Below are 27,837 nucleotides of genomic sequence, written 5' to 3'. Positions count from 1 at the left end.
CTGAGATTCTTGTAGAGAGAGGAGGAAAACTTCTTCAAGGCAGGCATCCTTGCAAAAGGATTCGCAGTAGGGTTAAAATCAACGAGGTAAAAACAATGACTGCAGATGCTGGAAACCAGATTCTAGATTAGTGGTGCTGGAAGAGCACAGCAGTTCAGGCAGCATCCAAGGAGCAGCGAAATCGACGTTTCGGGCAAAAGCCCTTCGATACCTACCCTAGTCATCCTTTTATTCCTGACATACCTATAGAAAGCCTTTGGGTTTTCCCTAATCCTACCAACTAAGGACGTTTCATGTCCCTTCTCGCTGCTCTTAGCTCTCTCTTTAGATCCTTCCTGGCTACCTTATAACTCTCAATCGCCCCAACTGAACCTTCACGCCTCATCTTTACATAGGCCACCCTCTTCCCTTTTACAAGGGATTCCAATTCCTTATTAAACCACGGCTCCCTCACAAGACCATTTCCTTCCTGCCTGACTGGTACATACTTATCAAGGACATCCAATAGCTGCTCCTTGAACAAGCCCCACATATCATTTGTGTTCTTCCCTTGAAGCCTATTTTTCCAATCCACACATCCTAAGTCATGCCTCACCGCATCATAATTTCCCTGCCCCCAGCTATAACTCCTGCCCTGCAGTGCACACTTATCCCTCTCCGTCACTAGAGTAAAAGTCACCGAGTTGTGGTCACTGTCCCCGAAGTGCTCACCTACCTCCAAGTCTAACACCTGGCCTGGTTCATTACCTAGAACCAAATCCAGTATGGTCTCACCTCTTGTTGGCCTGTCTACATATTGTGTCAGGAAACCCTCCTGCACACATTGGACAAACACCAACCCATCTAACGAACTTGAGCTGTAGCTTTCCCATTCAATATCTGGGAAGTTAAAGTCCCCCATAACGACCACCCTACTACTTTCACTCTTCTCCTGAATCATTCTTGCAATACTTTCCTCTACGTCTCTCGGACTATTAGGAGGCCTGTAGAAAACTCCTAAGAGGGCGACATCACCTTTCCTATTTCTAACCTCAGCCCAAATACCTCAGATGGCAAGTCTTCCTCCATCATCTTTTCCACCAGTGTAATACACTCAAGGTCCTGTACCCTAAAGCTACAGTCCAGGTTCCCATGCCCCTGCAGAGTTAGTTTAAACCCTCCCAAAGAGCACTAGCAAACCTCCCCCCAAGGATGCTGGTGCCCCTCAGGTTCAGGTGGAGACCATCCTGTTTATAGAGGTCTCACCTTCCTCAGAAAGAACTCCAGTTGTCCAGAAACCGGAATCCCTCCCTCCTGCACCATCCCTGTAGCCACGCATTTAACTGTTCTCTCTCCCTATTCCTCGACTCTTTATCACGTGGCACGGGTAACAGACCAGAGACAACAACTCTGTTCGTTCTAGCTCTGAGCTTCCAACCTAGCTCCCTGAAAGCCTGCCTAAAATCCTCACTCCTCTTCCTACCTATGTCGTTGGTGCCAACGTGGACTACGACCTGGGGCTGCTCCCCCTCCCCCTTAAGGACCCGGAAAACACGATCAGAGACATCACGTACCCTTGCACCTGGGAGGCAACATACCAAAAGTGAGTCTCTGTCGCCCCTGCAAAACCGCCTATCTGTGCCCCTCACTATTGAGTCCCCAATAACTATCGCTCTACCTTTCTCCGCCCTTCCCTTCTGAGCAACGGGGACAGACTCCGTGCCAGAGGCCTGAACCTCGTTGCTTATCCCTGATAAGTCGTCCTCCCCACAAGTATCCAAAACGGTATACTTGTTATTGAGGGGAATGACCGCTAATAGCCTGTATGACAGTATTCTCCCCGACAACATTGTTAATAAATAGAGGATTTTCATTGCAACTGTATGCAGACACCTTCCAGTGAACTTTTATTTAGGAGACATGGTAAATTTGATTGCACTTTCTGCAATTCTATAGGTTTTATCATCGACGCTTTCATGGTCTTAGTGGGAAAAGTATTCAAAAGTGGAGTGTGTGAGTCCAGCACTGGGTTTGTTCATCTCATTCATCTCATATGTCAGGGGCAAAATCGGGCGGACAAAATTGTGCTGTTTCTTCAATTACATTGCTTAATGAACGAAACAAGTGTACAGCCTGAGAATATCACAGGCTGATGTTTTCTTCCGCTGCTGTAGTAGAGTGTGGAGGCCACCAGATGATGGCATTGTATCAATTTAAAGAGAAGAGGGAGAGGAAGAGGGACAGAGACTCTGACATTTTGATTCATCACTTTTTTTTTAATTTCAGTTAAACCACCCTCAAGTGATTTCTATTATTGCCAGAGATGGATATTTAGATACAAATGCATAGAGACACACATTTGGATACACACATCAATATAAGCATTGTACCAGTGTAAACTCAAGAGGGGCATACAGACAGAAAGGGGAGAGAGGGTTCAATAAAAATTCAATGGATCCAGACCCAAAACTACGGCTTGCCCACTGCACAGAGACACAGACACAGAGATGCAGACACACAATTTCAATCTGTTGCAGTGACGGAGTTGAATGTCCAAGAATTGATATTTTAAGAACGAGCAAGGGCAAGTGCTTGAACAACCTCAACATTAAGGGATACCGGATGTCAGAGGAAATCTTGATAGACCAGCATCAGTGTAAAGGAATGTGGCATGATGTTGAGATAGAATGGAATGTTTCCAACTTTGGACTCAGGATTTTGTTGTAATTCAATTTCTTTGTAATTGTCGGTCATTTCTTTCTTGTACCTACTACTCTACCAAATGAATCATATTGTTATGAGTAAATTTTTATTTCTGTAAACTCCATCTTCAACTAATAGCCGAATTTTACAGATACACTCGTTCAATGATGATATGCCCTCGTTATCTGTGATGACAGCTTCCTGACCCCAGGGAACTGAAATTCTGTCATGAAATTTAAGTAAATGTGAGGTGTTGCATGTTGGAAAGGCACATCAGGCAGGAGTTACACAATTAATGGTAAGGTCCTGGAGAGTGTTGCTGAACAAAGCGACTTTGGAGTGCAGGTTCATTGTTCCTTGAAAGTCGAGTCACAGGTAGATCGGATAGTGAAGAAGGTGGTTAGTGTGCATTCGTTTTTTGGTCAGAGCATCGAGTCAGAGCATTGGGAGGTCATGTGGTTGTACGGGACGTTGGTTAGTCTACTTTTGGAATACTGCTTCAATTATGTTCTCCCTCCTATTGGGAAGATATTGTGAAACTTGAAAGGGTTCACGAAAGATTTACAAGGATATTGTCAGGGTTGGACGGTGTGAGCTATCTGGAGAGTCTAAATAGGCTGTGGCTATTTTTCCTAGAATATTGGAGGCTGAGGTATGATCTTATGGAGGTTTATAAAATCATAAGGGGCATGGAAAGGGCAAATAGAGAAAGTCTTTCCCCTGGGGTGGAGGTGTCCAGGACTAGAAGGCATATGTTTAGTTTGAGAGGTGAAAGACTTAAAAAGAACCTAAGGGGCAATGTTTTGGAATGAGCTGCTGGAGGAAGTGGCGGAAGTTGGTGCAATTACAGCATTTAAAATGCACCTGGATGGGTATATGAATATGTAGAGTTAAGACGGATTTGGGCCAAGAATTGGCAAATGGGAATACACTGGTTCAGGCTATCTGGTCGGCATGTTCGGTTTGGAGTGAAGGTCTGCTTCCGTGCTATACATCTCTATGATTCTAAGTTCCCTTCTTAAGTTTTAGAACACCTAATCATGATAAAGGCTGGAATTGTGGTTTATATCTAGTTTCAGCAAACAAGAGGTAATTATTTACATGTTGATTTTAAAATAAAACACATGCATAAAACATTCATAGAAAATGATGTATGAAGAACGATTAATAACGTTATAATATCGATACATTTATAGTTGGAGATTAACTCTCCTCCAACAGTTACTTTGAGTTGAAAATTGTGAAGGTAAGTGCAAACCATTATGCAACAGGCTTTGAGAAGAACAACAATTGTATTGGGGTATCTGGTGCTGATGAACACTCATATCGCCTTCATGTTTCCAAATTGTCAGCTGAGCAGTGAGCCTCTTTCACTTCCAGTTCAAGATTGGTGCCTCCCTGACCACTGACCATCGTTCGTATCTAGACCATAAACAGGGGAGAGAATGAGTGCTGTGCCACGACTGCACAGAACTACAGAAGAGTTAAGCTACAAAAGAGGCATACAGTCCACCTTTGGCACGAAGCTGATTTTTAGTTATGGAGTGTTTTCTGAATTTTGATGTAAACTTAAAGTGCATGCTCAGCTGTCCGAATGGAAATGCTGGGAGACGGGCTGTTCTTAAATAGGTACATGCAGCAATTGGCTGAGTTTTGATTGCTGTTTTGACAACAGTTCGAATTTAACCAATTAATGTAAATTATATATAGGATACGAAAACCCAATCGAGTTTGAATTTACTCCTTTGACAACATCAGACTGAGACGTACAATGTTGGTGGGTATAAAAAAAACACGGACAATTTGAAAAGAACAATTGCCATTAACAAGCCAAGCAACTGCCATACAGCTGGAGAGTGAATTCTCCATCTAATATCTTATATTCAAAGAAATTAGATGATGCTCTGTATCAAATAAATCTTTTCATGCAAAACATATGTGCAGTAAAAAGAAATAAATAGACCCAGAGAGATCAACAGACAGAAGATTGAAGACAGGGGAGAAGGCAGAAACTGTGAACTTGAGATTAAGTTAGCATAATGTTTAAAAATTGTCGTTTTGGAACAGCATTGTTATTCAATTGGGGACAGATAGTAAGTAGTTGAGAAAAGGGGGCTTGGATTTTATGAATAGTTTTGTTTAGCGTTTACTGTTAGAGTTAGGAAAATAAATGGTTAGTTTTCTTTAAATAGTGGTCACAAGGAGTTCCCCGTCACTCACACTGTAACAGATCACGAGGCGTAGGGAGCTTTTCTGGGTGCTTGGCTTAATTTACAGAGTGGTTAAACTTTCACATCACAGATATTAGATTTAATTTCTTTCTCTGAGACTGCGTCTATGAACTTGCTATTCCCTGTTCTTGTACCAGCTAAATATTTTCCTCACCTTGAAATTTTCCTCTGCTTTTTTCCTTTGATTTCCACAGATGCCAAGTTAGTTTAACGCCCAACCAACAACACTAGTCAAATACCTTGCAAGGAAGTCAATCCTGGATCTTTTCAGTTGCAACCTGCCTGGACTGCCCCAGGAATCATCTTCGTCAAAGCCAGTGTCCCTCCTGCAACATCACTCCCGCCATGCATTCATCTGTCTTATTCTCCGATTTCGCTACTCACTGGTACATTGCACTAGGAGCAATCCAGAGTTTGTTACATTTGAGGATCTGTTTTGCTATTTTTTTTTAACCAAGCTCCTTCAACTCAGAGTGCAGGAGCACATACTCCCTTTTTATGCAAGTCAGTAATACCAATGTGGATCATGATCTCTGGCTGTGAACACGGCCCCAGAAAAATGTACTCCAGCCTCTCTATGACCTGACAGCAGAGAAGTAACACACCGTCCTGCAGTCACATCTACCGCCACAGAAATGCCTACCTGTTCACTGTTCACCAAACTAATGGATCATCAATCACTACTGCTCCTGTTTTATTGTTTCTCAAAGTATGGAAGTGAAGAAAGAGACAAGTAGAAAGATGGACAGTGTGTGCAGACAACATATAGGAAGAGAGAAAGACGCAGAGAGGAAAGAGACAGGACAGGAGAGGCAGAGAAAGATGTTGGCTAGAGGCAGAAGTAGCAAGTAACGAAAATCACTGTGAGAAACATACAGGGTAAAGACTACGGGGAAAGTTACTAAACTTTAAATACGTTTTCAAAGTAGATTTTTTTTAGAAAAGGAAAGGAGACAGCAAAGAGGATGAGACTGTTCAGCTAAGAGAACCTGTTGTACAGAAAATGGAGGAGGAGAATATTCATTGATTTCTTTGCAGAAGAGCACGGGAGCTGATTCAGTTCCTCTTGAATCTGTTACAAGAAAGAAGCGGACACCATCGCATAAAGCTTGAGACTGTTACACAGCACAGTGATGGGGACATTCAGCCACCTTTAACCGTCTTTACAAGAACAGGAAAAACGAATCAATTAATATGGAGCCTGCACGCTGGATCTCCTCAAAACTGTTCAGTCCCTGCAAGGTTTCTCTCCCTTTCCTCACTGATTGTGCTGGCCAGCCGACCACACCACAATCGTTAGGGAAATAAGAACTGCAATAGGGTTAACGCTGACTGGAACCAGAGACAAGATTAGAGTGGTGCTGGAAAAGTATAGCAGGTCAGGCAGCATCCGAAGAGCAGGAAAATAGACGTTTTGGGCAAAAGCCCTTCATCGGGAATGAGGCAGGGAGCCACCGGCGTGGAGAAATAAATGGGAGGGGGTGGGGCTCGGGAGAAGGTAGCTATGAGTGCAATAGGTGGATGGAGGTGAGGATAAAGGTGATAGAGAGGAGGTTGGAGTGGATAGGTGGGAAGGAAGATTGGCAGATATGACAGGTCATGAGGTTGATGCTGACCTGGAAGGCTGGAACTGGGGTAAAGTTGAGGGAGGGGGAAATGAGGAAACTGGCAAGTCCACATTGATGCGCTAGGGTTGAAGTTTTCCGAGGTGGAAGATGAGGCGTTCTCCCTCCAGGCATCATTGGTGAGGGAGTGGCGGTGGAGGAGACCTAGGACCTGCATGTCCTCAGCAGAGTGGGAGGGGGAGTTGAAACATTTGACCATGAGGCAGTGGGGTTGATTGGTGCGAGTGTCCTGGAGATGTTCCCGAAAGTGCTCTGTGAGAAGGTGTCCAGTCTCCCCAATGTAAAGAGACCACATTAGGAGCAACGGATACAATAAATGACATTTGTGGATGTGCAGGTGAAACATTTATGGATGTGGAAGGTTCCTTTGGGACCTTGGCTGGAGGTGAGGGAAGAGGTGTGAGCGCAGGTTTTGCAATTCCTGCAGGGGAGGGTGCCAGGAAGGAACGGTGGGTTGTTAGGCGGCGTGGACCTGACCAGATAGTCATGGAGGGAATGGTCTTTGTGGAAAGCGGATAGGGGTGGAGAGAGGAATCTATCCCTGGTGATGGCGTCCTTTTGTAGGTGGCGGAAATGTCGATGGATGATGCAGTTTATACGGAGGTTGGCGAGGTGGAAAGTGAGGACGGGGGATTCTGTCCTTGTTGAGGTCGGAGGGGTGGGGTTTGAGGGCGCAGGTGCGGGACGTGGATGATATGCGTCGGGAGGGCATTTTCAACCACGTGAGAAGGGAAATTATGGTCTTTAAAGAAAGAGGCCATTTGGTGTGTTCGGTGGTGGAACTGGTCCTCCTGCGGGCAGAACTGGGAACTGGCTGACTGAGGACCACTAATCGCTGATTGCAGAAAGTCAGAGGAATGATTTGTGGTCTCCTGTGATTAGTGTCAGTTCAGTGTCATCTCTCACCTTTTCCTTAGCGATATTCTTTGCTGTTTCGTTATCGAGTTCCACCGGGGAAATGATGCTGATTTTAATCCAAGTATATTGCGCATCTAAACACAAACATGAAGAAGTCAAACACACCCAGAGTTAGCACAGAGCGTAATATGTTTCACTTTCATACCTGGACACATCTAATACATGCACCTTTTCATATTTCATGATCTTGCTTTTCATCCTTCCTCTCCACATATGCTTTATAATCCGTCCATCTCAGTTTTAATTTACCTAACCAATTATAAAACCTTTATTACTCCATGTATTATCCACTTTGCTTGTTCTAAATTATTTTAAAGTCTTACTTTATCAATTCTCACTCCACTTTCATCAATCACAATCAGGCAGAAAAGTGCAGCAGGAGACAAGGATACAATGATAAGCATCATCAGAAAATTAGATAAATGGGGAGACAGATATAGGGAGAGATACTGTGAGAGAGATAATGAAAGGAAGAATGAAATAGAGATTGGCAGAGAAATTGATAGAAACAGCAAGATGAAGGAGGATGTCAGAGAGTAAAAAGTGACAGAGTGTCAAAACAATGGAGAATCATACAGATGGGGGGAGAAGATGAGAAAGAGAGTGATAGGTATCATTAAGACATAGAACGAAGGAGGAGTAGAGAGACAGAGAATCGCTTGAGAGAAAAGAAAAGACTGAGAAATATAAGAAAAATATAAGAAAAGACGGAGAAATAGCAACTGTCATAACAGTCATAGCAACTAGCTGTTTAAAAAAAACACTGAAAAGAGTAAGGAAGTCATGTACAAATAGAGGATTTAAGCTTGGAGTCCAAACCTTCTTTTTATATGCTCTGGTCACAGGTAACTGAAAAATAAGTTTGAAAATGTTTTGACTAGTCTATTGCCAATTAAATTTGATAATACAATGGCATTGTTTTGCTGAGCCAATGGCGGCATTGTGGAATTGCCCTTGGAGCTGGCGAAGGAAATTGGTCTGAATCTGACCGAAGAGTTAGAAGTAAGTTACAAATAAACTGCGTGAGTTACAGCTATGGATGAGACTAGTTCTTCAGAAGATGAAAGCTGAGGCGAGGTTTGAGCAAATATGTGATTAATGTCGAAAGAGTAGTGTTAGGTGAAGGGGGAATGGGTCTGGGTGGGTTGCGCTTCGGTGGGTCGGTGTAGAACTTGTTGCGCCGAAGGGCCTGTTTCCACACTGTAAGTAATCTAATCTAATAAGTGACATCTGCTGGATATATTCTCGAGCTGATTGTTCCTCAGACGAATGAGTTGAAGCAAAGCATAAACACCGAATAGGCATTTTGGATTTCAGATCAATCCAACTGTCAACCATCTAATTCAAGAAAGAAGTCGTAATATTCTATATCTTTTTAAAAAATCTTTCTTGGGATATGGGCTGCACGCGTTGAATCAGCTTTTATTGCCCATAATTAGTTGTCTTTGAGAATTTGATGGTGAGGTGCCTTGCTGAACTGTTGATGTCATTGCGCTGTATAACTTGAAATCCGGGTGAGGAATCCATTCTGCACTGTATCCTAGTACTAAATTGAATACCTGTAAGTTAATAGAGTCCCTGAATTTCGGACACTGTGAATCTCAAATTTATGTCATGAATTGTTGCAGCTATTCCATTTCACTATTTTCAAAGCTGACATGTCACTTCTCTAAGGGACTGAGCTACGTTTACCGAAACATCATCACGCCCTGTTGTTATGAACCAGACTAAACCACTTCAAAAGATGTGAAAAAGTTAGTCTCGACCTTAGTCTTTTCGTATTTTAAAGGCAAGTGCCAGATATTTGCATACTAGATGCAATTCGATTGGTCAAACTACCAATCTTGAATCAAAACACACTTGATTCATACACGATATTTAAAATAAAATAAAAGAAAGAAGGAATTGGTATAACTTAAAACGATGAAAAACTTAGGATTATCAATTCTATCAAACAATTCTATCAACTCAAGAAAGTTACAGTCCATAAGCACAGCCATTGTAAAGACAAAGTCTGTAAAAGAAAATATCAGACATGCACTTCTCCAGTACACAAGAAAAAAAAACAAGAGAAAACGCTGAGAAAGAAAGTATCAAGGAAAAAAGCATTGCAGCTTTGAAATGCAACTTCAAGACCCCAGCAACTGTTCCTTAAAAAGAACTAATACTGAAAATCTTGGCTCTGGGGGAGCTTGATCCCACCCAGTTAGGCTATGCCTTTTTTTTTGACAATAGATGCAGGAGTAGGCCATTCTGCCCTTCAAGCCAGCACCACCATTCATTATGATCATGGCTGATCATCTTTAATCAGTATCCTGTTCCTGCCTTATCCCCATAACCCTTGATTCCACTATCCTTAAGAGCTCTATCCAACTCTTTCTTGAAAGTATCCAGAGACTTGTCTCCACAGCCTTCTGGGGCAGAGCATCCCATACATCCACCAGTCTCTGGGTGAAGAAGTTTCTCCTCAACTCTGTTCTAAGTGGCCTACCCCTTATTTTTAAACTGTGTCCTCTGGTTCGGGACTCACCCATCAGCGAAAACATGCTTCCTGCCTATATAGTGTCCAATCCTTTAATAATATTATGCATCTCAATCAGATCCCCTCTCTGCCTTCTAACCTCAGCGTATACAAGCCCAGTGATGCCAATCTTTCAGCGTAAGATCGTCTCGCCATTCTGGGAATTGACCTTGTGAACCTACGCTGCACTCCCTCAATAGCCAGAATGTCTTTCAGCAAATTTGGAGACCAAAACTGCGCACAATATTCCAGGTGTCGTCTCAACAGGACCCTGTACGACTGCAGAAGAACGTCTTTACTTCTATACTCAATTCCTCTTGTTATGAAGGCCAGCATGCTAATAGCTTTCTTCACTGTCTGCTGTACCTGCATGCTTGCTTTGATTGACTGATGTACAAGAACACCTAGATCTCGTTGTGCTGCCACTTGACCTACCTTGACTCCATTTAGGTAGTAATCTGCCTTCCTGTTCTTGCCACCAAAGTGGATAACCATACATTTATCCACATTAAACTGCATCTGCCATGCATCCGTCCACTCACCTAGCCTGTCCAGGTCACCTTTTATTTTCCTGACATCATCCTCACATTTCAACCTGCCACCCAGCTTTGTGTCATCAGCAAATTTGCTGATATTACTTTTAATATCTTCATCTATATCATTAATGTACATTGTAAAAAGCTGCGGTCCCAACACTGATCCCTGCGGCACACCACTGGTCACCGCCTGCCATTCTGAAAGGGAGCCATTTATCACTAGTCTTTGTTTCCTGTCAGCCAACCAAGTTTTGATCCATGTCAGTATTTTACCCCTAATACCATGTGCCTTAATTTTGCTCACTAACCTCCTATGTGGGACTTTATCAAAGACTTTCTGAAAGTCCAGGTATACGACATCCACTGGATCTCCCTTGTCCATCTTCAGAATTACATCCTCAAAAGATTCCAGAAGATTAGTCAAGCATGATTTCCCCTTCATAAATCCATGCTGACTCTAACCTATCCTGTTACTGCTATCCAGATGTGTCGTAATTTCGTACTTTATAATTGACTCCAGCATTTTTCCCACCACTGGTCTATAATTCTCTGTTTTCTCTCTCCCTCCTTTCTTAAAAATTGGACAACATTAGCTAACCTCCAATCCGCAGGAACTGATCCTTAATCTATAGAACATTGGGAAATGATCACACGTGCATCGACGATTTCTAGAGCCACCTCCTTCAGTACCCTGGGATGCAGACCATCAGGTGCCGGGGACTTATCAGCCATCAGACCTACCAGTCTATCCAACACCATTTCCTGCCTAATATAAATTCCCTTCAGTTCAGGTCCTTCAGCCACTATTACATCCGGATATAGATGAAGGTATGCTAATATTACAACTTAAAAAAAACTCCAGGCCTCACAAGATATTTAGGCAATTTATTCAAATAGATAAAATATATCTTAAAATCTCTCTACAAAAGAAAATAGGACACATGGCACCTCTTAAAGTCATTCTATTGCCACAACCCCCTCACAAAAATTAAACTATCAAAATACGAAGATAGCTTTATTTTAAAAAAAACATTTAGTCTTATCCTTTTAGTGCACCACAAAATAAATACCGAAACATATACATTGAATTAACAATAAACATTCACAAATACCAATTATTAGTTTAATGTTCAAATACCAGCCTATTTTTCTCGTCACTTAACACTTCCCTCTTCGTTCATTAATGATGTGACAATGCAATGGCAGTTGCGTTCTGACGTTCTGCCAAGTGTATAATTTTCAAATTGAATGGCTGCAATAGTAAACTCAATATAAGTAGTCTGGAAATTTCATCCTTAACTCCACCCAAAAATTAAGGGCGCTATTATCAGAATATGCAATTCGCTCAGACACATCACTGGCATGTAAATATTAAATCGGTGGTCTCCTTTCTTAAAAAGAAAACCCAAAACAAAATAACGTGGCATGATTGCCACATTTGCATCAAATAATCATTCCTTAATAATTTCAGCTCCTTCAATTACTAACCATTCTAGTCAGACCATTACTCGCAGTTGTTGAATTTAATAAATGAACCCAGTTTGACTTTTAACTTAAATTGCAGTTCCTGTGGACAAATGTGGCGACTGCTCAAAAGATTTTCTAGTTGATTGTTCCTCAGGCGAATAAGTTGATGCTGTGTCTGCATTTGAAGCAGAGGATAAACACAGAAGAGTTTAAACTTCAGATCAAAAGAATGAGTTAATATCTGGTTGAGGAAATGTGAAATAACATTCCATATCTTTTTTGTAATCTTTGGGATGTGGGCTATGCAAGTTGAACCACCTTTTATTGCTCATCCTTACTTCACTTTGAGAATCTGGTGGTGAGCTGCCTTGTTGAACCGTTGATGTCATTGTGCTGTTCCACTCGAGATCAGGAAGAGAAATCCATTCTGCCTCAACAGACTGTATTCTAACACTAGAACATAGAACACAGAACAATACTGCACAGTGTATGTCCTTTGGCCCTCGATCTTATAAGTCCTTTTATCCTTCTCTTATGCCTGTAAACGAGTCACTTAAATATTCCTAATGTATCTGATTCCACTCTGACCACTGGCAATGCTTTCCACACATGAACCACTCAAAGACCAAAGAACAAAGAACAAAGAAAATTACAGCCCAAGAACAGGCCCTTCAGGCCTCCAAGCCTGGCCAAATTCAGATCTTCCATCTACACCTGTCACCTTTTTTCTACGGGTCTGTATCCTTCTGCTCCCTGCCCATTCATGTATCTGTCTAGACACATCTGAAATGATGCTATTATGCTCACCTCTATCACCTCCACTGACAGTACTTTCGAGGCACCCACGACCCTCTGTCTAAAGAACTTTGCACGATTATCTTCATTAAACGTTTCCTATCTCACCTTGAATTGATTCCACCATTCGAGGAAAAAGCTTCTTGATATCCACTTTATCTATACCTCCCATGATTTTGTAGACCTCAATCAGGTGTACCCCCACCTCAACCTACGTCTTTCTAATGAAAATAATCCTAATCTACTCAATTACTCATCATAGCTAGCGCCCTCCAAAACGGGCAACATCCTGCTGAACCTCCTCTGCACCATCTCCAAAGCATCCACATCCTTTTGGCAATGTGGCGACCAAAACTGCACACAGCATTCCAAAAGGGGCCAAACCAAAATCCCATACAACTACAATATGACCTACCAACTCTTGTACCCAATATCCTGTCCAATGAATGAAAGCATGCCTTATGCCTTCTTGGCCACTCTATTGACCTGCGTTGCCATCTTCAGGGTACAATTGACCTGAACACACAGATATCTCTGTACATTAGTTTTCCCCAGGGATTTTCCAGTTTCAGTATATTGTGTTTTTTTAAAATTGGATCGTCCAAAATGCATCATGTCGTATTTTCATGGATTGAACTCGATCTGCTATGTCTCTGCCCAACTGTCCAATCTATCTATATTCTGCAGCATTCTCTGACATTCCCCTCCACTATCTGCTACTCCACCAATCTTACTGTCATCTGTACATTATAAAGTTTTCCAGATGACTTATGGAGATCACAAACAGCAGTGGTCCCAACATAAGTCGCCGAGGAACACTGCTGGTCACTCCTCTCCATTTTGAGAAACTCCATTCCACTACTACTTTCAGTCTCCTGTTGCCCATCCAGTTATCTATCCATCTAACTAGTACACCCTGGATCCCATGTGACTTCATGTTCTCCGGCTGTCTACCATGGGAGCCTAATCAAACACCTTACCGAAGTCCATGTATATGACAGCCCTTCCCTCATCAATCAACTTCTACACTTCCTGAAAGTATTCTAATAAGTTGGTAAGACACGATCTTCCCTGCACAAAACCATGGTGCCTATTACTGATAAGTTCATTTTCTTCCAAATGTAAATACATCCTATCCCTCTCGCAGCTTCCCTGCCACTAACATCAGGCTCGCTTGTCGATAATTGCTTGGTTTATCTCTGCAAACCTTCATAAACAATTGCACAACATTGACAATTCTCCAGTCCACAGGAATCTCACCCCTGTCAAGGATGCTGCGACCATTTCCTTTCTCACTTTCCTCAGGAACATGCGATAGATTCAATCCAGACCTGGGGATTTGTCCACATTAATGCCTTTTAGAAAATCCAACACTTCCTCCCTCCTTATGCAGACTTGACATAGAGTAATGAAATATATATCCCAAATCTCATCATCCATCATGTTCCTCTCCTCGGTGAATACAATTGCAAACTGCTCATTAGGAATCTCACCCATTTTCTCCAAAACCGCAAATAACTTTCTTTCTTTGTCTTTGAGTGCGCCGATGCTTTTTCTGGTTACCTTCTTGCTCCATATATACAAATAACAAGCTTTTGGATCTGCCATAATCCTGTTTGCTAAATATATTTCATGACACCTTTTCACCTTGTTAATTCCTCTTTTTGGGTTGGTCTGAATCCAAGTCATTTCTACAAGTCACAATGAGCAGAAGTCCAGAACACATCCCTGCAGAACATCACTATTCACTGTGCTCCAGGCTGAATACTTTCCATCTACCATCACCCTCTGTCTTCTATGGACTAGCCTGTTGTGTGACATGATGGCTAGACTTCCGTGTTTCCGATACCGCCTTGATTTCTGAATGAGCCTATCATGTGGAACCTTGTTACGTACCTTGCTAGACTCCACATGTCTATATTGAATGTAGATTTCTCCAGCTTCCTCATTTCCCCTCCCCCACCTTATCTCAGTCCCAACTCCCGGATTCATCACTGCCCGCTTGACCTGCAATCTTCTTCCCGACCTCCCTGTCCCATCCCCTCTCCGTCTATCACCCTTACCCTCACCTCCTCCCACCTATCGTATTCCCAGCGCCCCTCCCCCAAATTCCCACCCCTACCCTTTATCTCAGCCCGCTTGGCACTCTAGTCTCATTCCTGAAGAAGGGCTTAGCCCAAAATATCGATTCTCCTGCTCCTCGGATGCTGCCTGGCCTGCTGTGTTTTTCCAGCACCACATTTTTCAACACTAAACACCATATACACCACATCCACTGCTCTACCTTCATCAATGTGTTTTGTCACATCCTGAAAATATTCAATAAGGTTTGTGTGGTATGAACTGCCTTCACGAGGCCATGTTGACTATCTCTAATCAAATTATGCTTTTCCAAGTAATCATAAATCTTGTATCTCAGAATCCTCTCCAATATTTTTCCCACTACTGACTGGTCTGTAATTCCCAGGTTTATCCCTATTACCTTTCTTGAACAAGGGAATATTTTTTGCCGCCCTCCAATCACCTGGTAATACTCCAGTGGACAATAATGATGCAAAGACTATCACCAAAGGCTCTACAATCTCTTCCCTCATTTCCAACAATAACCTGGAGTATACCCCATGTGCCCCAGGGGATTTACGAATACTTATGTTCATCAACATTTTCAGCACATCTTCCTTCCTAAGATCAACCTGTTCCAGGCGATCAGTCACATGATCACATGATCATCAGAAATATCAAGTTTGCTCTGAGTCGTGAATATGGAAGCAAAGTATACATTAAGAATTTCCCATACTTCCTCTGTTCCCTCCGTTATCCCTGATCAGCCCTATTCTCACTCTGGCCATTCTCTTTCTCCTCACATAAGTGGAGAATGCCTTGGGATTTCCTTAATCCTACACACTAAAGCTTTTTCATGTCCCCTCTAGCTCTCATCAGTCCATTCGTCAGTTCCTTCCTGGCTACCTCGTAACACTCTAAAGTCTGATCTTTGCCTCCTCAATGTTCAGTAAGCTTCCTTCTTTCTCTTGATGAAATGTTCCACAAAACTTGTCACCCAAAGGTTTTCAATCTAACATCCCTCCCCCGCCTCAGTGGGACAAACCCGTCCTGCATTATCAGCAAGTGCTTCTAAACAGCCTCCACATTTCTGTCGTGCATTTGTTCCCAATTTTGGCACCCAGTTCCTGCTGAAGAACATTGTAATTCCCTCTCCACCAGCTGCACCTATACTTCTCCATGAATATAATAAAGGTCTGGGAGTTGAGATTACTGTCACCAAAATGCTCTCCCACTGAGAACTCTGACACCTATCATGGTTCGTTGCCAAGTACCAAATTCAATATGGCCTCCCTTCTAGTCGGCCTATCTACATATTGCATCAGGAACCCTTCCTGGACACACCTGACAAAAATGGTCCCATCAAAATTATTTCAACTAAGGAGGTTCCATCAATTTTAGGGAAGTTAAAACCACCCATGCCAACAACCCTGTTACTTCTGCGCCTTTCCAAATCTGCCTCCCACTTCCATGCCCCACATTTGTAAGGGGTTATGTTACATTTTGCAATCCTTTACCACGCTCTGTTGTAATGAACAAGACCAAACCCCTTCAAAATATATGAAGAATATCGTCTAACTACCAACCTTTTCTTATTTTCAAGGTAACTGCCAGGCATTGCATTTCGGATAGAATTCGATTGGTCAAACAAAAGTCTTGAATTAAAACACAGTTTATTCATATACTATATTTCAAATACACTAAAAGAAAGACGGAATTGGGACAACTTAAAACAATCAGAACACTTAACAGAATTATGCGTCATTTAACTGCCTAACAGTATCTGTTCAATAGTGTAACAGTCCATAAATACCCGAAATAGTCCAATTCAGTAAAATAGATTGTCAGATATGCAATTGTTTACTCCAGAAGGAAAAAAAGACAAAATGCTGAGAGAACGATTAGCGAGGAGAAATGCATCTTTGAAATGCAGCTTCAATACCCCGGCAACTGCTACTGAGAAAAAAAAACTAAAACTGAAAATCCTGGAGCGAGGCGAGTTCGCTCCCACCCAATCAGGCTGCTTCTAATATTCTAACTTTTAATATAACGCCCTCAAGGCCTCACAAGCTGTTTACCTTATTGGCCTCAAATACACAACTTGACTCTATATCTTAAAAGCTGTCTGAAATAGAAAACATTACAAATTGTGTCTCTTAAAGTAATAGACACATCCCTCTGTTGCAAATTGAACCAACAATATACAAAAGATAGATTGATTTTTAAAATCCTTACCCTTACTCTAATAATAGTCTGTAATGCATATACATTGTGTGACAAACAGTACAACAGTCCATTACAGTGTTTATTTCTCCCTTCGCTGCCATTTCATTCATTGAAGTGGCACCAACGCTTCAGCCACTGCATTCTGTCGTCCTGTCACGTGTATAATGTTCAAATTGAATGGATGTAACAAAAAAAGTCCATCTAAATAGTTTGGATTTTTTATCTTTAATTTCTCCACACACACAAAAAAAGTCACTATGACAAGTTCATACAATTGTCAGAGAATCAGTACTGGCAACTTAATATTCAAATGTTAGTTTCCTTCTCAATCCTGAACTATTTCTGCTGATGACTATTCAAACGTCGCAAAAAATCCACAATTGGTCTTTCTATCTGATGATCGTGTTCTTGCTAGAGTGCAGCACCGACTCCCAAGTTACTCGCGTCGGCATGCAACTTAAGTGGCGTTGCCTCATTAGGGCTGGCTAAGACTTGGCTTATAGCTTTTAGGCTGTCCAATGCCTTCTGACATTTCTCAAAGCTGTGAAATTTTCTGCACCCATTCAAACAAGTCACTCAGTGGGAAATCACACTGGAACTCGCTTCCGCATTTTACTGTGTTTATGACCAGACGCCCTCTGAATAGTTTAAGAAGGTAGCCTCAACCACAACCTTCTCCGACTTTAAAGGGAAACGTGAAGTGGATGTCCCAGATGTGATGCAACTGGACAAATCAGTGGATGCGAAGCAAAATATAATTTATTTAAAGATAACAGTTGAAATGCAAACAAAGGAAAGATGTATTTAGAATAACTAATCTATTGAAAAACTGGATCGCACCGTGGAAACAGTCTTCATTACTCATTCACTGTTCTAGTCTCACAACATCCCATAAACAGACCTCTTGGCAAAATGTTACATTCAGGCACAGATTCTTACGTTAACATTAAGAGCGATTTCAGAGAATGTCACAGTTAGGAATTATTTACTGAATCCACTATTGGTCTGGGACATAACTTAGGGTTGATTCAATAGACACTGCGGTATCTCAAATTTTACAATCTCTCATAAAAAAGAACAAAACTATATAGATTTTTTAAAAAAATGACAGCATCGTCACAATTACATCAAGGAATCATTACCTCAGTAACGACAGCTCCTTCAATAATGATCCACTTCAGACAGATCCTACCGTACTTACCGATTGTTGGCCTTGTGCCATTACTCATATTTATTGAATTTAATAAATGAATCCACTTTGACTTATACCTGAGATTGCTGTTCCTGTGGTCATAGGTGACGCCGGTGGAGAAGATTCTACAGTTGACTGTTCCTCAGGCGAATGACCTGATGTTGCGTCTGAATCTGAAACAAAGGATAAACAGAGATGAGGCATTCTAGATTTCAGATCAACTGAACTGGTTAATACCTGGTTCAGAAAATATGTTATATAAAATACTATATCTTTTTTTAAGGTTTCGTGGGAATTGGGCGGCGCTAGTTAAACCAGCTTTCATTGCCCGTCCCATAGTTGTCTTTCAGAATCTGATGGTGAGCTGCCTTGTTGAACCGCTGACGTCATTGTGCTGTACCACTTGAAAACAGGGAGAAGAATCAACAGTGCCTCAAAGGGACTGAATCCCAGCACTAAATTGAGTTTCTCTAAATCACTTACAGCCCCTTTATTTAGGACACTGTGACACTCACATTCATGGGATCATTCTTCTCCGCTGTTTCATTGCATTCCTCTCAAATGCCATGTCCCACTTCTCTAAGTCACTAAAACACTCTTGTTATAAATCAAAGCTAATACCCTCAAAATATATGAAAAAGATAGCCTACAACTTCATCTTTCCTGATTTCAAGGCAAATGTCAGGCGTTGCATTCCACATGTAATTCGATTGGTCAAAATACAAGTCTTGAATCAAGACGCACTTTATTCATACACTGTATTTAAAATACAATAAACGATGACGTTACAGGGATAACTTAAAACAACTGGAAAACTTACCATAATTATAGATTATTTAACTGTCAAACAGTAAATATTCAACATAGTTACATTTCATAACCAACCCGCTGTTAAGAGAAATTCATAAAAATTATCAGACGGACATGCAGTTGTCCAGTCCACAAGGAAAACAAACATGAAGGGAAAACACTGAGAAAGCATGTTTCATGAAGAAATGTATTTTGGCTTTGAAATGCAGATTCAAGACTCTAACAACTGCGACTGAAAAGACAAAAACTGAAAGTTCTGGCTCGAGTGAAAGTTGGCCCCACTGAGTCAGACTGCTTCTAATATTCTAACATAAAAAAACCCTCAAGGTCTCACAAGTTGTTCACATTTTTGGATTCAAATGGACAGCTTCGTAGCTTTGCTTTAAAGTCCCTCTTCAAACGAAAACAGGACACATTGCACCTTTTAAGGGTATAGTATTGCCACACTTCACCTCACAAAAAATGAACCATCCATGTACAAAGATAGCTTTATTTTTATAAACCTTTAGTCTTGCCCTATGAGTACACCACAATACATCTTCTTATATATATCCATTGCACTGACATTCAGCATGCAAACATTCACTACTATAGTCCAGTCTTCTTTTTTTCTCGTCACTTAACACCTCCCAATTCCGTCATTAAAGTCGAAATAACGCATCACCAATTAAGTTCTGCCGTTTGTACAACTTTCAGATTGAATGCCTGCAATATTAAGATCAATTTGAATAGTCTGGAATTTTCATCTCTACATCCTCCCGCCCCCCCCCCACCCCCCAAAAATAACACTATTACCAGAAAATGCAATTATCTCAGGAACGTTACAGGTAACATGTAAATTTTGATATGTTGGTTTCGTCTGATCAAAAAAAAACCTACAAAGGATCTTTAAAGTGACAGCACCGTCACAAGTGCTTCAAGGAATCATTACTCAATGGTTCTGGCTACTTAATACCTAACCATTAGAGTCAATCAGTACAAGACCTACCACTTGTTGACCATGTACCATTAATCTCAATTACTGAATTAAAAAAATGAACTCAATTTGACTTATACCTGAGAATGCAGTTCCTGTGTGCATAAGCGACGACTGCTGAAAAGGTTCTCGAGTTGATTGTTCCCTTGACGAATGAGTTGATGCTGTGTTTGGATCTAAAACAAAGGAAAAACACAGAAAAGACACTTCAGATGACAGATCAACGCAACTGGTTAAATATGTGAAGTTGAGGACAGCAGATGCTGAAGATTAGAGTTGAGAGTATGGTATTGGAAAAGCATAGCAGGCCAGGCAGCATCTGAGGAGCAGGAGAATCAATATTTTAGGCAAAAGCCCTTCATCAGGAAACTGGTTAAATATCTGGTTCACAAAATATGAAATAATATTCCATACCTTTTTTATAATGTTTCATGAGAAGTGGGCTGCACTAGCTGAACTAGCTTCATTGCTCGTCCTTCGTTGTGTTTGAGAATCTAATGGTGAGCTGCCTTGTTGAACCTTTGATATCATTGTACGTACCACTCGAAGTCAGGGAGTGGAATCCGCTCTGCCTCAATAGAATGCATCCTAGCACTAAATTGCACATCTGTAAATAACTACAGTACCCATATTTCAGACACTGTGAATCTCATATTATGTGATCACTCTTCTGGGCTATTACATTGCAGTACGCTAAAAGTCCATGTCTCACTTCTCCAAGGGACTGTGTTACATTTTTCAAGTCAATATCTTGCTCGTGTTATGAATCAGACCAAACAACATAAAAAATGTGAAGAAGATAGCCAAGACATTTATTATTTTATTATCTTATCTTTTATTATTTTAAAGGCAAATGGCAGGCGTTGCGTTCAGGATGCAATTCGATTAGTCAAACTATCAGTCTTCAATCAAAACACACTTTATGCATACACTAGATTTGAAATGCAATAATAGATAGATGGAACTGAGATAACTTAAAGCGTTGGGAAAACTTAACGGAATTATACCTTAATTAGCTGCCTAGGAGCAACTGTACAATATAGTTGCCTTCCATAAACACACCCATTGCAAAGAGGAATGCAGAAAAAACAAATAGATTTTCGACCATGCACTTCTCCAGTCCACAAGAAAAAGAAAAAATCAAAAGAAAATGCTGAGAAAGAGAGTAGCGAGCAGAAATGTACTGATGTTTGAAATGCAGCTTCAAGGCCCCAATTGGCACTGAAAACACTAAAACTGAAAATCCTGGCTCTGGGGGAGCTTTATGCCACACGGTCAGGCTGCTTCTATTATTTAACTTCTTAAAAAGAAACTGAAGGCCTCGCAAGGTGTTTTCATTTATAGACTCAACTGGACAGCTTGCTACCTCTTTTAAAATCTCTCCTCAAATGAAATCGGACAATTCCACCTCTTAAAGTCATAGTATTTTTACAAATCACCCTCACAAAAAGACCATCAACACACAAAGGTAGTTTGAATTTTAAACTCCTTTAGTTCTATCCAATACGTACACCACAATACATAGACTGATATGCATACATTGCAATGAGTTTATGCATGCAATCTTTTGCTGCTACAGCCCCATTACAACACTTTTTTTTCTCATCTCTTCCTTCATGAAAGTCAGGACAAATATTCGGTATTCGCATTCTGTCATCTGCCACTTGTATAATTTTGAAATTGAATGGATGTAATAATACATTCAATCTTACAGTCTTGAATTTTCATTGTTAAATCCTCCCAAAAAGAAAGGTGCTATTATTAGAATATGCAATTATCTCAGACACATTACTGGCAGCATAAATGTGGAAATGTCAGTTTCCTTCTCAATCTTGGAATATGTCTGCTGATGATTATTCAAATCGTCAGAAAATACATAATTAGTCTTTCTAACATCTGGTCATGATCTTGCACCAGTTCAGCACCAACTCATCATATTGAAATCACCTTGATTTTCTTTGCCTCATTTGGGCTGGCCAACACTGTCTCAGGCCTTCTGCAATTTATCTGTGCTGTGAACCGTTCTGATCTTTTTCAATTAAGTCACTCAGTGGAGAAATCACACTGCTGAAGGACTGTCACGTTTTACAATGACCAGACCAGATCTCCTCTGAATATTTCAAAAAAGATAGACTCTACCCAAACCTTCTCTTATTTTTAAGGAAAACGTGAAGTGGGTATCCCAGATTTGATGCGACTGGACAAACTACTTGATGTTAAGCAAAAAACAATTTATTTAAAGACAATAGTTAAATACAAACAAAATAAAGAGGGACTTAGAATAACTTACTGATCAAAAAACTGAATCAAACCATGGCAACTGTCCACATTACTAATAATTGTTCTGATCTCACAATATCCCATGATTAAGAGTGATTTCGGACAAAGTCATAGTTAAGAATAATTTACTGCAACTCATCCTGGTCTGGGATCTATCCATTCCTCACTGCTACAACTAAAGTAAAATTAACACATTTGATCTGGGATAACTGCCAACTCCACTTCCATCATTTCTTCTGTTGTAAAACAAAGCTAACTTATTGACATGGGGCGGATTCAGTACACACTTCGGCACCTTAACCTCGACAAACTGTCACCACAAAACCCCAAAACGATATACGACTTTTAAAGTGGCAGCATCATCACAATTGCATCAAGGAATCATTGCTTAATAATTCCAGCTCATTCTATGAAGAACCATTCACATCAGTCAGTACAACACCTACCTCTTGTTGACTGTGTCCCATTAATCACAGTTATTGAATTTAATAAATGAAACTAATTTGATTTATACCTGAAATTGCAGTTCCTGTAGCCATAAGTAACACCTGCTCAAAAGATTCTCCAGTTGATTGTTCAGCAGGGTAAAAACAGAGGGGACATTTTAGATTTCCGATGCATGCAACTGGTTAATTTCTGGTTCAGGAAATACGTTAGGACATTCAATACCCTTTTTCTAAAGGTTTTGTAGCAAGTGGGCTGCGGTAGATGAACCAGCTTTCATTGCCCGTCCCATAGCTGTCTTTGAGAATCTGGTGGTGAGCTGCCTTGTTGAACTGCTGATGTCATTGTGCTGTACAACTCGAAATCAGGGAGAGGAATTCAATGGAGAGTATCCTCACACTAAATTGAATATCTGCAATTCACTACAGCCCCTGCATTTTGGACACTGACTCTCATATTCATAGGATAACTCTTCTCTGCTATTCCATTGCAATCCTCTCAAAATCATGCCCCAATTCTTAAAGGGACTGTGTTATATATTCCGAGTCACTATGATAATCTTTTGTTATGAGTCAGACCGAAACCCGTCAAAATATGTGAAGAAGATAGCCTAGACCCTAATTTTGTCTAATTTTCAAGGCCCTCTTACAGTGACTCTTACTTTATGTGATCGCGCTTCTTGAGTTGCATTCCTCTCAAATTCCATGTCCCACCTCTCTGAGGGACTGCGTTACATTTTTCAAGTCACAAATCACTGCATACTCTTGCGTTATGAACCAGACCAAACCACTTCAAAATGTGAAGAAGATGGCTGAGACACTAATATTTTCTTAATGTAAAGGCAAGTGCCATGCATTGCGTTTGAATGGGCTGGTATGGTGGCGCAGTGGTTAACACTGCTACATCACAGTGTTATGGACATGGGTTCGATTCCAGCCTTGAGACAGACTGTCTCTGTGAGTTTGCATATTCGCCCCGTGTCTGCATAGGTTTCCTCTGGCAATTCAAAGTGTGCAGATTAGGTGGATTGACCATGCTAAATTGCTCAAAGTGTTCAGGGATGTGTAGTATAGGTGCACTAGCCATGGGCAAATGTACAGTAATGGGGAATGGGTTTGGTTGCCATACTCTTCAGCGGGTCGGTGTGGACTTGTGTGCCAAAGGGCCTATTCCCACACTGCAGTAATTCCATGATTCCAACTATCAGTCTTGAATCTAAAAATAGATTGTCGGACGTGCTCTTCTCCAGTCCACAATGAAATGAAAACACTGAGAAAGCCAGTAGCGAGTAGAGATGCAGTGATATTTGAAATTCAGTTTCAGGACCCCAGCACCTGGTACTGAAAATCCTGGCTCGAGGGGAACTTGATCCCACCCAGTCAGGCTGCTTGTAAAGCTCCAACTTAACAAAAACCTCAAGGCCTCGCAAGCTGTTTTCATTAATAGACTCAGATGAACGCTGCTACCTCTTTTAAAATGTCTCTTCAAACGAAAACCGGACACATTCCAACTCTTAAAGTGATAATATTGCCTCACAAAAAAAGAACCATCAATACACAAAGACAGCTTGATTTTTGAAATTCATTCCTGTTATCCAATAAGTACACCGCAATACATAGACTGATATGTATACATAGCAGTGAGTTTATGCATGCAAGCATTCACTGCTCCAGTCCATTTTTTTCTCATCACTGCTCACCTCACTCTTTTTTTAGATTACCTACAGTGTAGAAACAGGCCCTTCGGTCCAACAAGTCCACACCAACCCGCCGAAGCGCAACCCTCCCATACCCCTACACTTACCCCTTCACCTAACACTACGGTCAATTTAGCGTGGCCAATTCACCTGACCTGCACATCTTTGTGACTGTGGGAGGAAACCGGAGCAAACCCACGCAGACACGGGGAGAATGTGCAAACTCCATACAGTCAGTCACCTGAGGCGGGAATTGACCCCGGGTCTCTGGCGCTGTGCCACCGTGCCACTCACTTTTTAAAAGGTTTTGTGATTTACATTGTTCTTTTGTGTTCATCCTTGATTTTGGTGTCATCTTCTGTCACATCTTTTCCAGAAGTTTCTTCAGCTGCTGGTTCACTCAGTATTCTTTGTTCATCAGTTTTCTGTCTCCTGGTCTACGTTCTTCGCCGATGGGATCTTCTAATGCTTTTTGACTTTAATGACGCTTTCCTTTCCAGCCAGTCCTCCATCTCATTACTTGATAGAGCGGTTGGCTTGTTGTGATCAATAGTGACAATGTCTTTGCCGTTTTTCCATAGCTCATAGCGATCAGGCTGAAGGAACTGCACAAACGCATCCATTGATATCTTCACCATATCCTTTCTACAAGTACACTGGATAGCCATTTTGCCATAATCAATCCAGCGAAGCGTGACGAAGTTAGTAGATTCTGCACAATAGAATCAATGGTTGGAACCAGCATGATAGCCATAAGGAAAGGTGATCATGAACTCTCCCGCCTCCTGCGTAATCCTATCAAAGGGAATGCTGTACTTCTTCAGTATGGAAGGCGATATAAGAGTCATTTTGTGCCGAAGGAATGCAACACATCCTTGAGAACTGCCTGGGAAGAAGCCTTTTGCCAGTCGCTCCAGCCTCTTACCATGCTCTGGAGGTATTGCATACCAGGATTTGGGCTCCCCAAAGTGCAAGTAGTTGATGCTGTCGAGGTCCATATCTTCAGTGTGCCAGGCAAATGTGGTTTTCCACATCCCAATGTATAAGTTTGGAGTATTCACACCTTCAATCACAATTCCATACTCCTGTTCCACCATATCCAGTAACGTATTGAGGTTTCCAATGTTCTACTCTTCTTTCATGTAAGTCAAGACAACCATCTGGCAATTTCATTCTGTCATCTTGCAACTTGTACAATTTTGGAATTGAATGGCTGCAATAAAAGCTTAGTCTTATAGTCTTCAAGTTTCATTGTTAAATACTCTCCCCCCCCCCCAAAAAAGGTGCTATTATAAAGAATATGGAATTGTCCCACACACATTACTGGCAACAGAAATGTTGATTATTCAAATCGTCAGAAAAATATATAATTGGTCTTCATATCCTTTGGGCATGTTCTTGCAACAGTTCAGCACCGACACTAACATTACTCACATCGAGAGCCATCTTGAATGGCTTTGCCTCATGAGAGTTGGCTAACAATGTGCTCATAGATTTCAGGATGTCACAGGCCTTCTGACATTTCTCTGTGCTGTGAAATTTCCGCTCCTTTTCAATCAAATTTCTCAGTGGAGAAATCACACTGCTGAAGGACTCCCAAATTTTACAGTGTTATTGACTAGGCCAAAACCCCTTTGAATCTCTTAAGAATGTAGCCTCAACCATAGATTTCTCTTATATTTAAGGGAAACGTGCAGTGAATGTTCCAGATGTGATGCGACTGCACAAAGCACTTAATGCTAAGCAAAACAAAATTTATCTAAACACAATAGTTAAACACAAACAAAATAAAGAGGGACGTCGAATAACTTAATTATTGGAAAACTGAATCAAAGCATGGAAACAGTCCACGTTACTAATTAACTGTTCTAGTCGTGTAATATCCAATAAACAGACCCCTTGGAAAAATGTTCAATTCAGGCATAAATTCTTGCATGCTACTCAACATTAAGAGTGATTTTGGACAAAGTCACAGTTAGGAAAAAAAATAATGAAACTGCTATTGGCCTGGGACCCAACCAGTTACTCACTGCTACAGCTAAAGTAAAACTAAAACATCTGATCTGGGATAACTGGCCATTCTAATTCCATTTTTATATCTGCAGTAAAGCAAAACTAAAGACCTCTTAAATTATTGGTTTAAGGCAGATTCAGTCGACAATTCTGCACCTTAACCTTTACAAACTGTCACCACAAAGCCCAAAACATTAGAAGCTTTTAAAGTGAAGGCATCGTTACACTTGCATGAAGGAATCATTACTCAATAATTCCAGCGCAATCAATAAATAACCCTCCAGACAGTCACTACTACACCTTTCGATTGTTGACCATGTACCATTACTCACAGCTATTGTGTTTAATAAATGACCCCAATTTAACTTATACCTGAGATTGCAGTTTCTGTGATCACAGGTGACGCCTGCTGAAAAGATTCTCCAGTTGATTGTTCCTCAGGCGAATGAGTTGATGCTGTGTCTGGAGCTGAAGCAAACGATAAACAAAGAAGAGATATTTTAGATTTCAGATCCACTCAACTGGTTAAACCTCGGATGCTGCCTGAACTGCTGTGCTCTTCCAGCACCACTAATCCAGAATCTGGTTTCCAGCATCTGCAGTCATTGTTTTTACCTCAACTGTTTAAATACCTGGTTCAGAATAAAATTAAATAATGTTCCATATCTTTTTGTAATGTTACGTGGGAAGTGGGCTGCGCTGTTTGAACCAGCTTTCATTGACCGCCCTTCGTTGTGTTTGAAAATCTGGTGGGGAAATGCCTTATTGAGCCGCTGATGTCATTGTCCTGTATCACTCGAATTCAGTATGTGTAAATCACGACAGTCCCTGTATTTCGGACACAGTGACTCTCACGTTATGTGATCGCTCTTCTCAACTATTACATTGAATTACTCCCAAAGTCCATGTCCCACTTCTCTGAGGAACTGTGCCACATGTTCAAGTCCCTTGTGTTCAAGCTCTTGTGTTACAAACCAGACCAACCTATTTTAAAAAATGTGAAGAAGATAGCCGAGACATTAATCTTCTCTTATTTTAAAGGCAATTTCCAGGCATTGAGTTCGGGATGCAATTTGATTGGGGAGGTATGGTGGCTCAGTGGTTCGCCCTGCTGCCTCACAGCACCAAGGGCCTGGGATTGACTCCAGCCTTGGACGACTGTCTATGTGGAGATTTCACATTCTCCCCATGTCTGCGATGGTGTTGTCTGGTTTTGTCCTAAAATCCAAAGTTGTACAGCTTTGGTGGATTGGTCATGCTACATTGTCCAAAATGTTCAGGGATTTTGGAGTTTCAGTGCATCAGTCAGGGGGAAATGCACAGAAATGGATTTCGGTGGTTGGTTCGGCCGAACGTCCTCTTTC

The 27,837-nt window shown here is 41.2% G+C and overlaps 1 protein-coding gene and 1 pseudogene across 1 annotated transcript in view; both read right to left on the bottom strand.

Moving 5' to 3' along the window:
- Positions 1–2,374: 2,374 nt before the first annotated feature.
- Positions 2,375–27,837, bottom strand: part of LOC140454053 (uncharacterized) — a 118,155-nt gene continuing 92,692 nt past the window's right edge. Inside the window, exons 26-30 of the mRNA XM_072549015.1 lie at positions 26,846–26,941; positions 20,121–20,216; positions 18,332–18,427; positions 7,445–7,530; positions 2,375–4,104 (exon numbers count right to left, since the gene is read on the bottom strand). Of these exons, the coding sequence (XP_072405116.1) occupies positions 4,015–4,104; positions 7,445–7,530; positions 18,332–18,427; positions 20,121–20,216; positions 26,846–26,941 (464 nt within the window). The 3' untranslated portion in view covers positions 2,375–4,014. The remainder of the gene's footprint in view (positions 4,105–7,444; positions 7,531–18,331; positions 18,428–20,120; positions 20,217–26,845; positions 26,942–27,837) is intronic.
- On the bottom strand, positions 24,784–25,906 carry LOC140453869 (lysine-specific demethylase 4B pseudogene; annotated as a pseudogene).

This window comes from Chiloscyllium punctatum, chromosome 28, assembly GCF_047496795.1.
Source record: "Chiloscyllium punctatum isolate Juve2018m chromosome 28, sChiPun1.3, whole genome shotgun sequence".
NCBI classification, from domain to species: Eukaryota; Metazoa; Chordata; class Chondrichthyes; order Orectolobiformes; family Hemiscylliidae; genus Chiloscyllium; species Chiloscyllium punctatum.
Note: the sequence above shows the minus strand (reverse complement) of the source record. Positions and strands in the feature narration are given on the sequence as shown.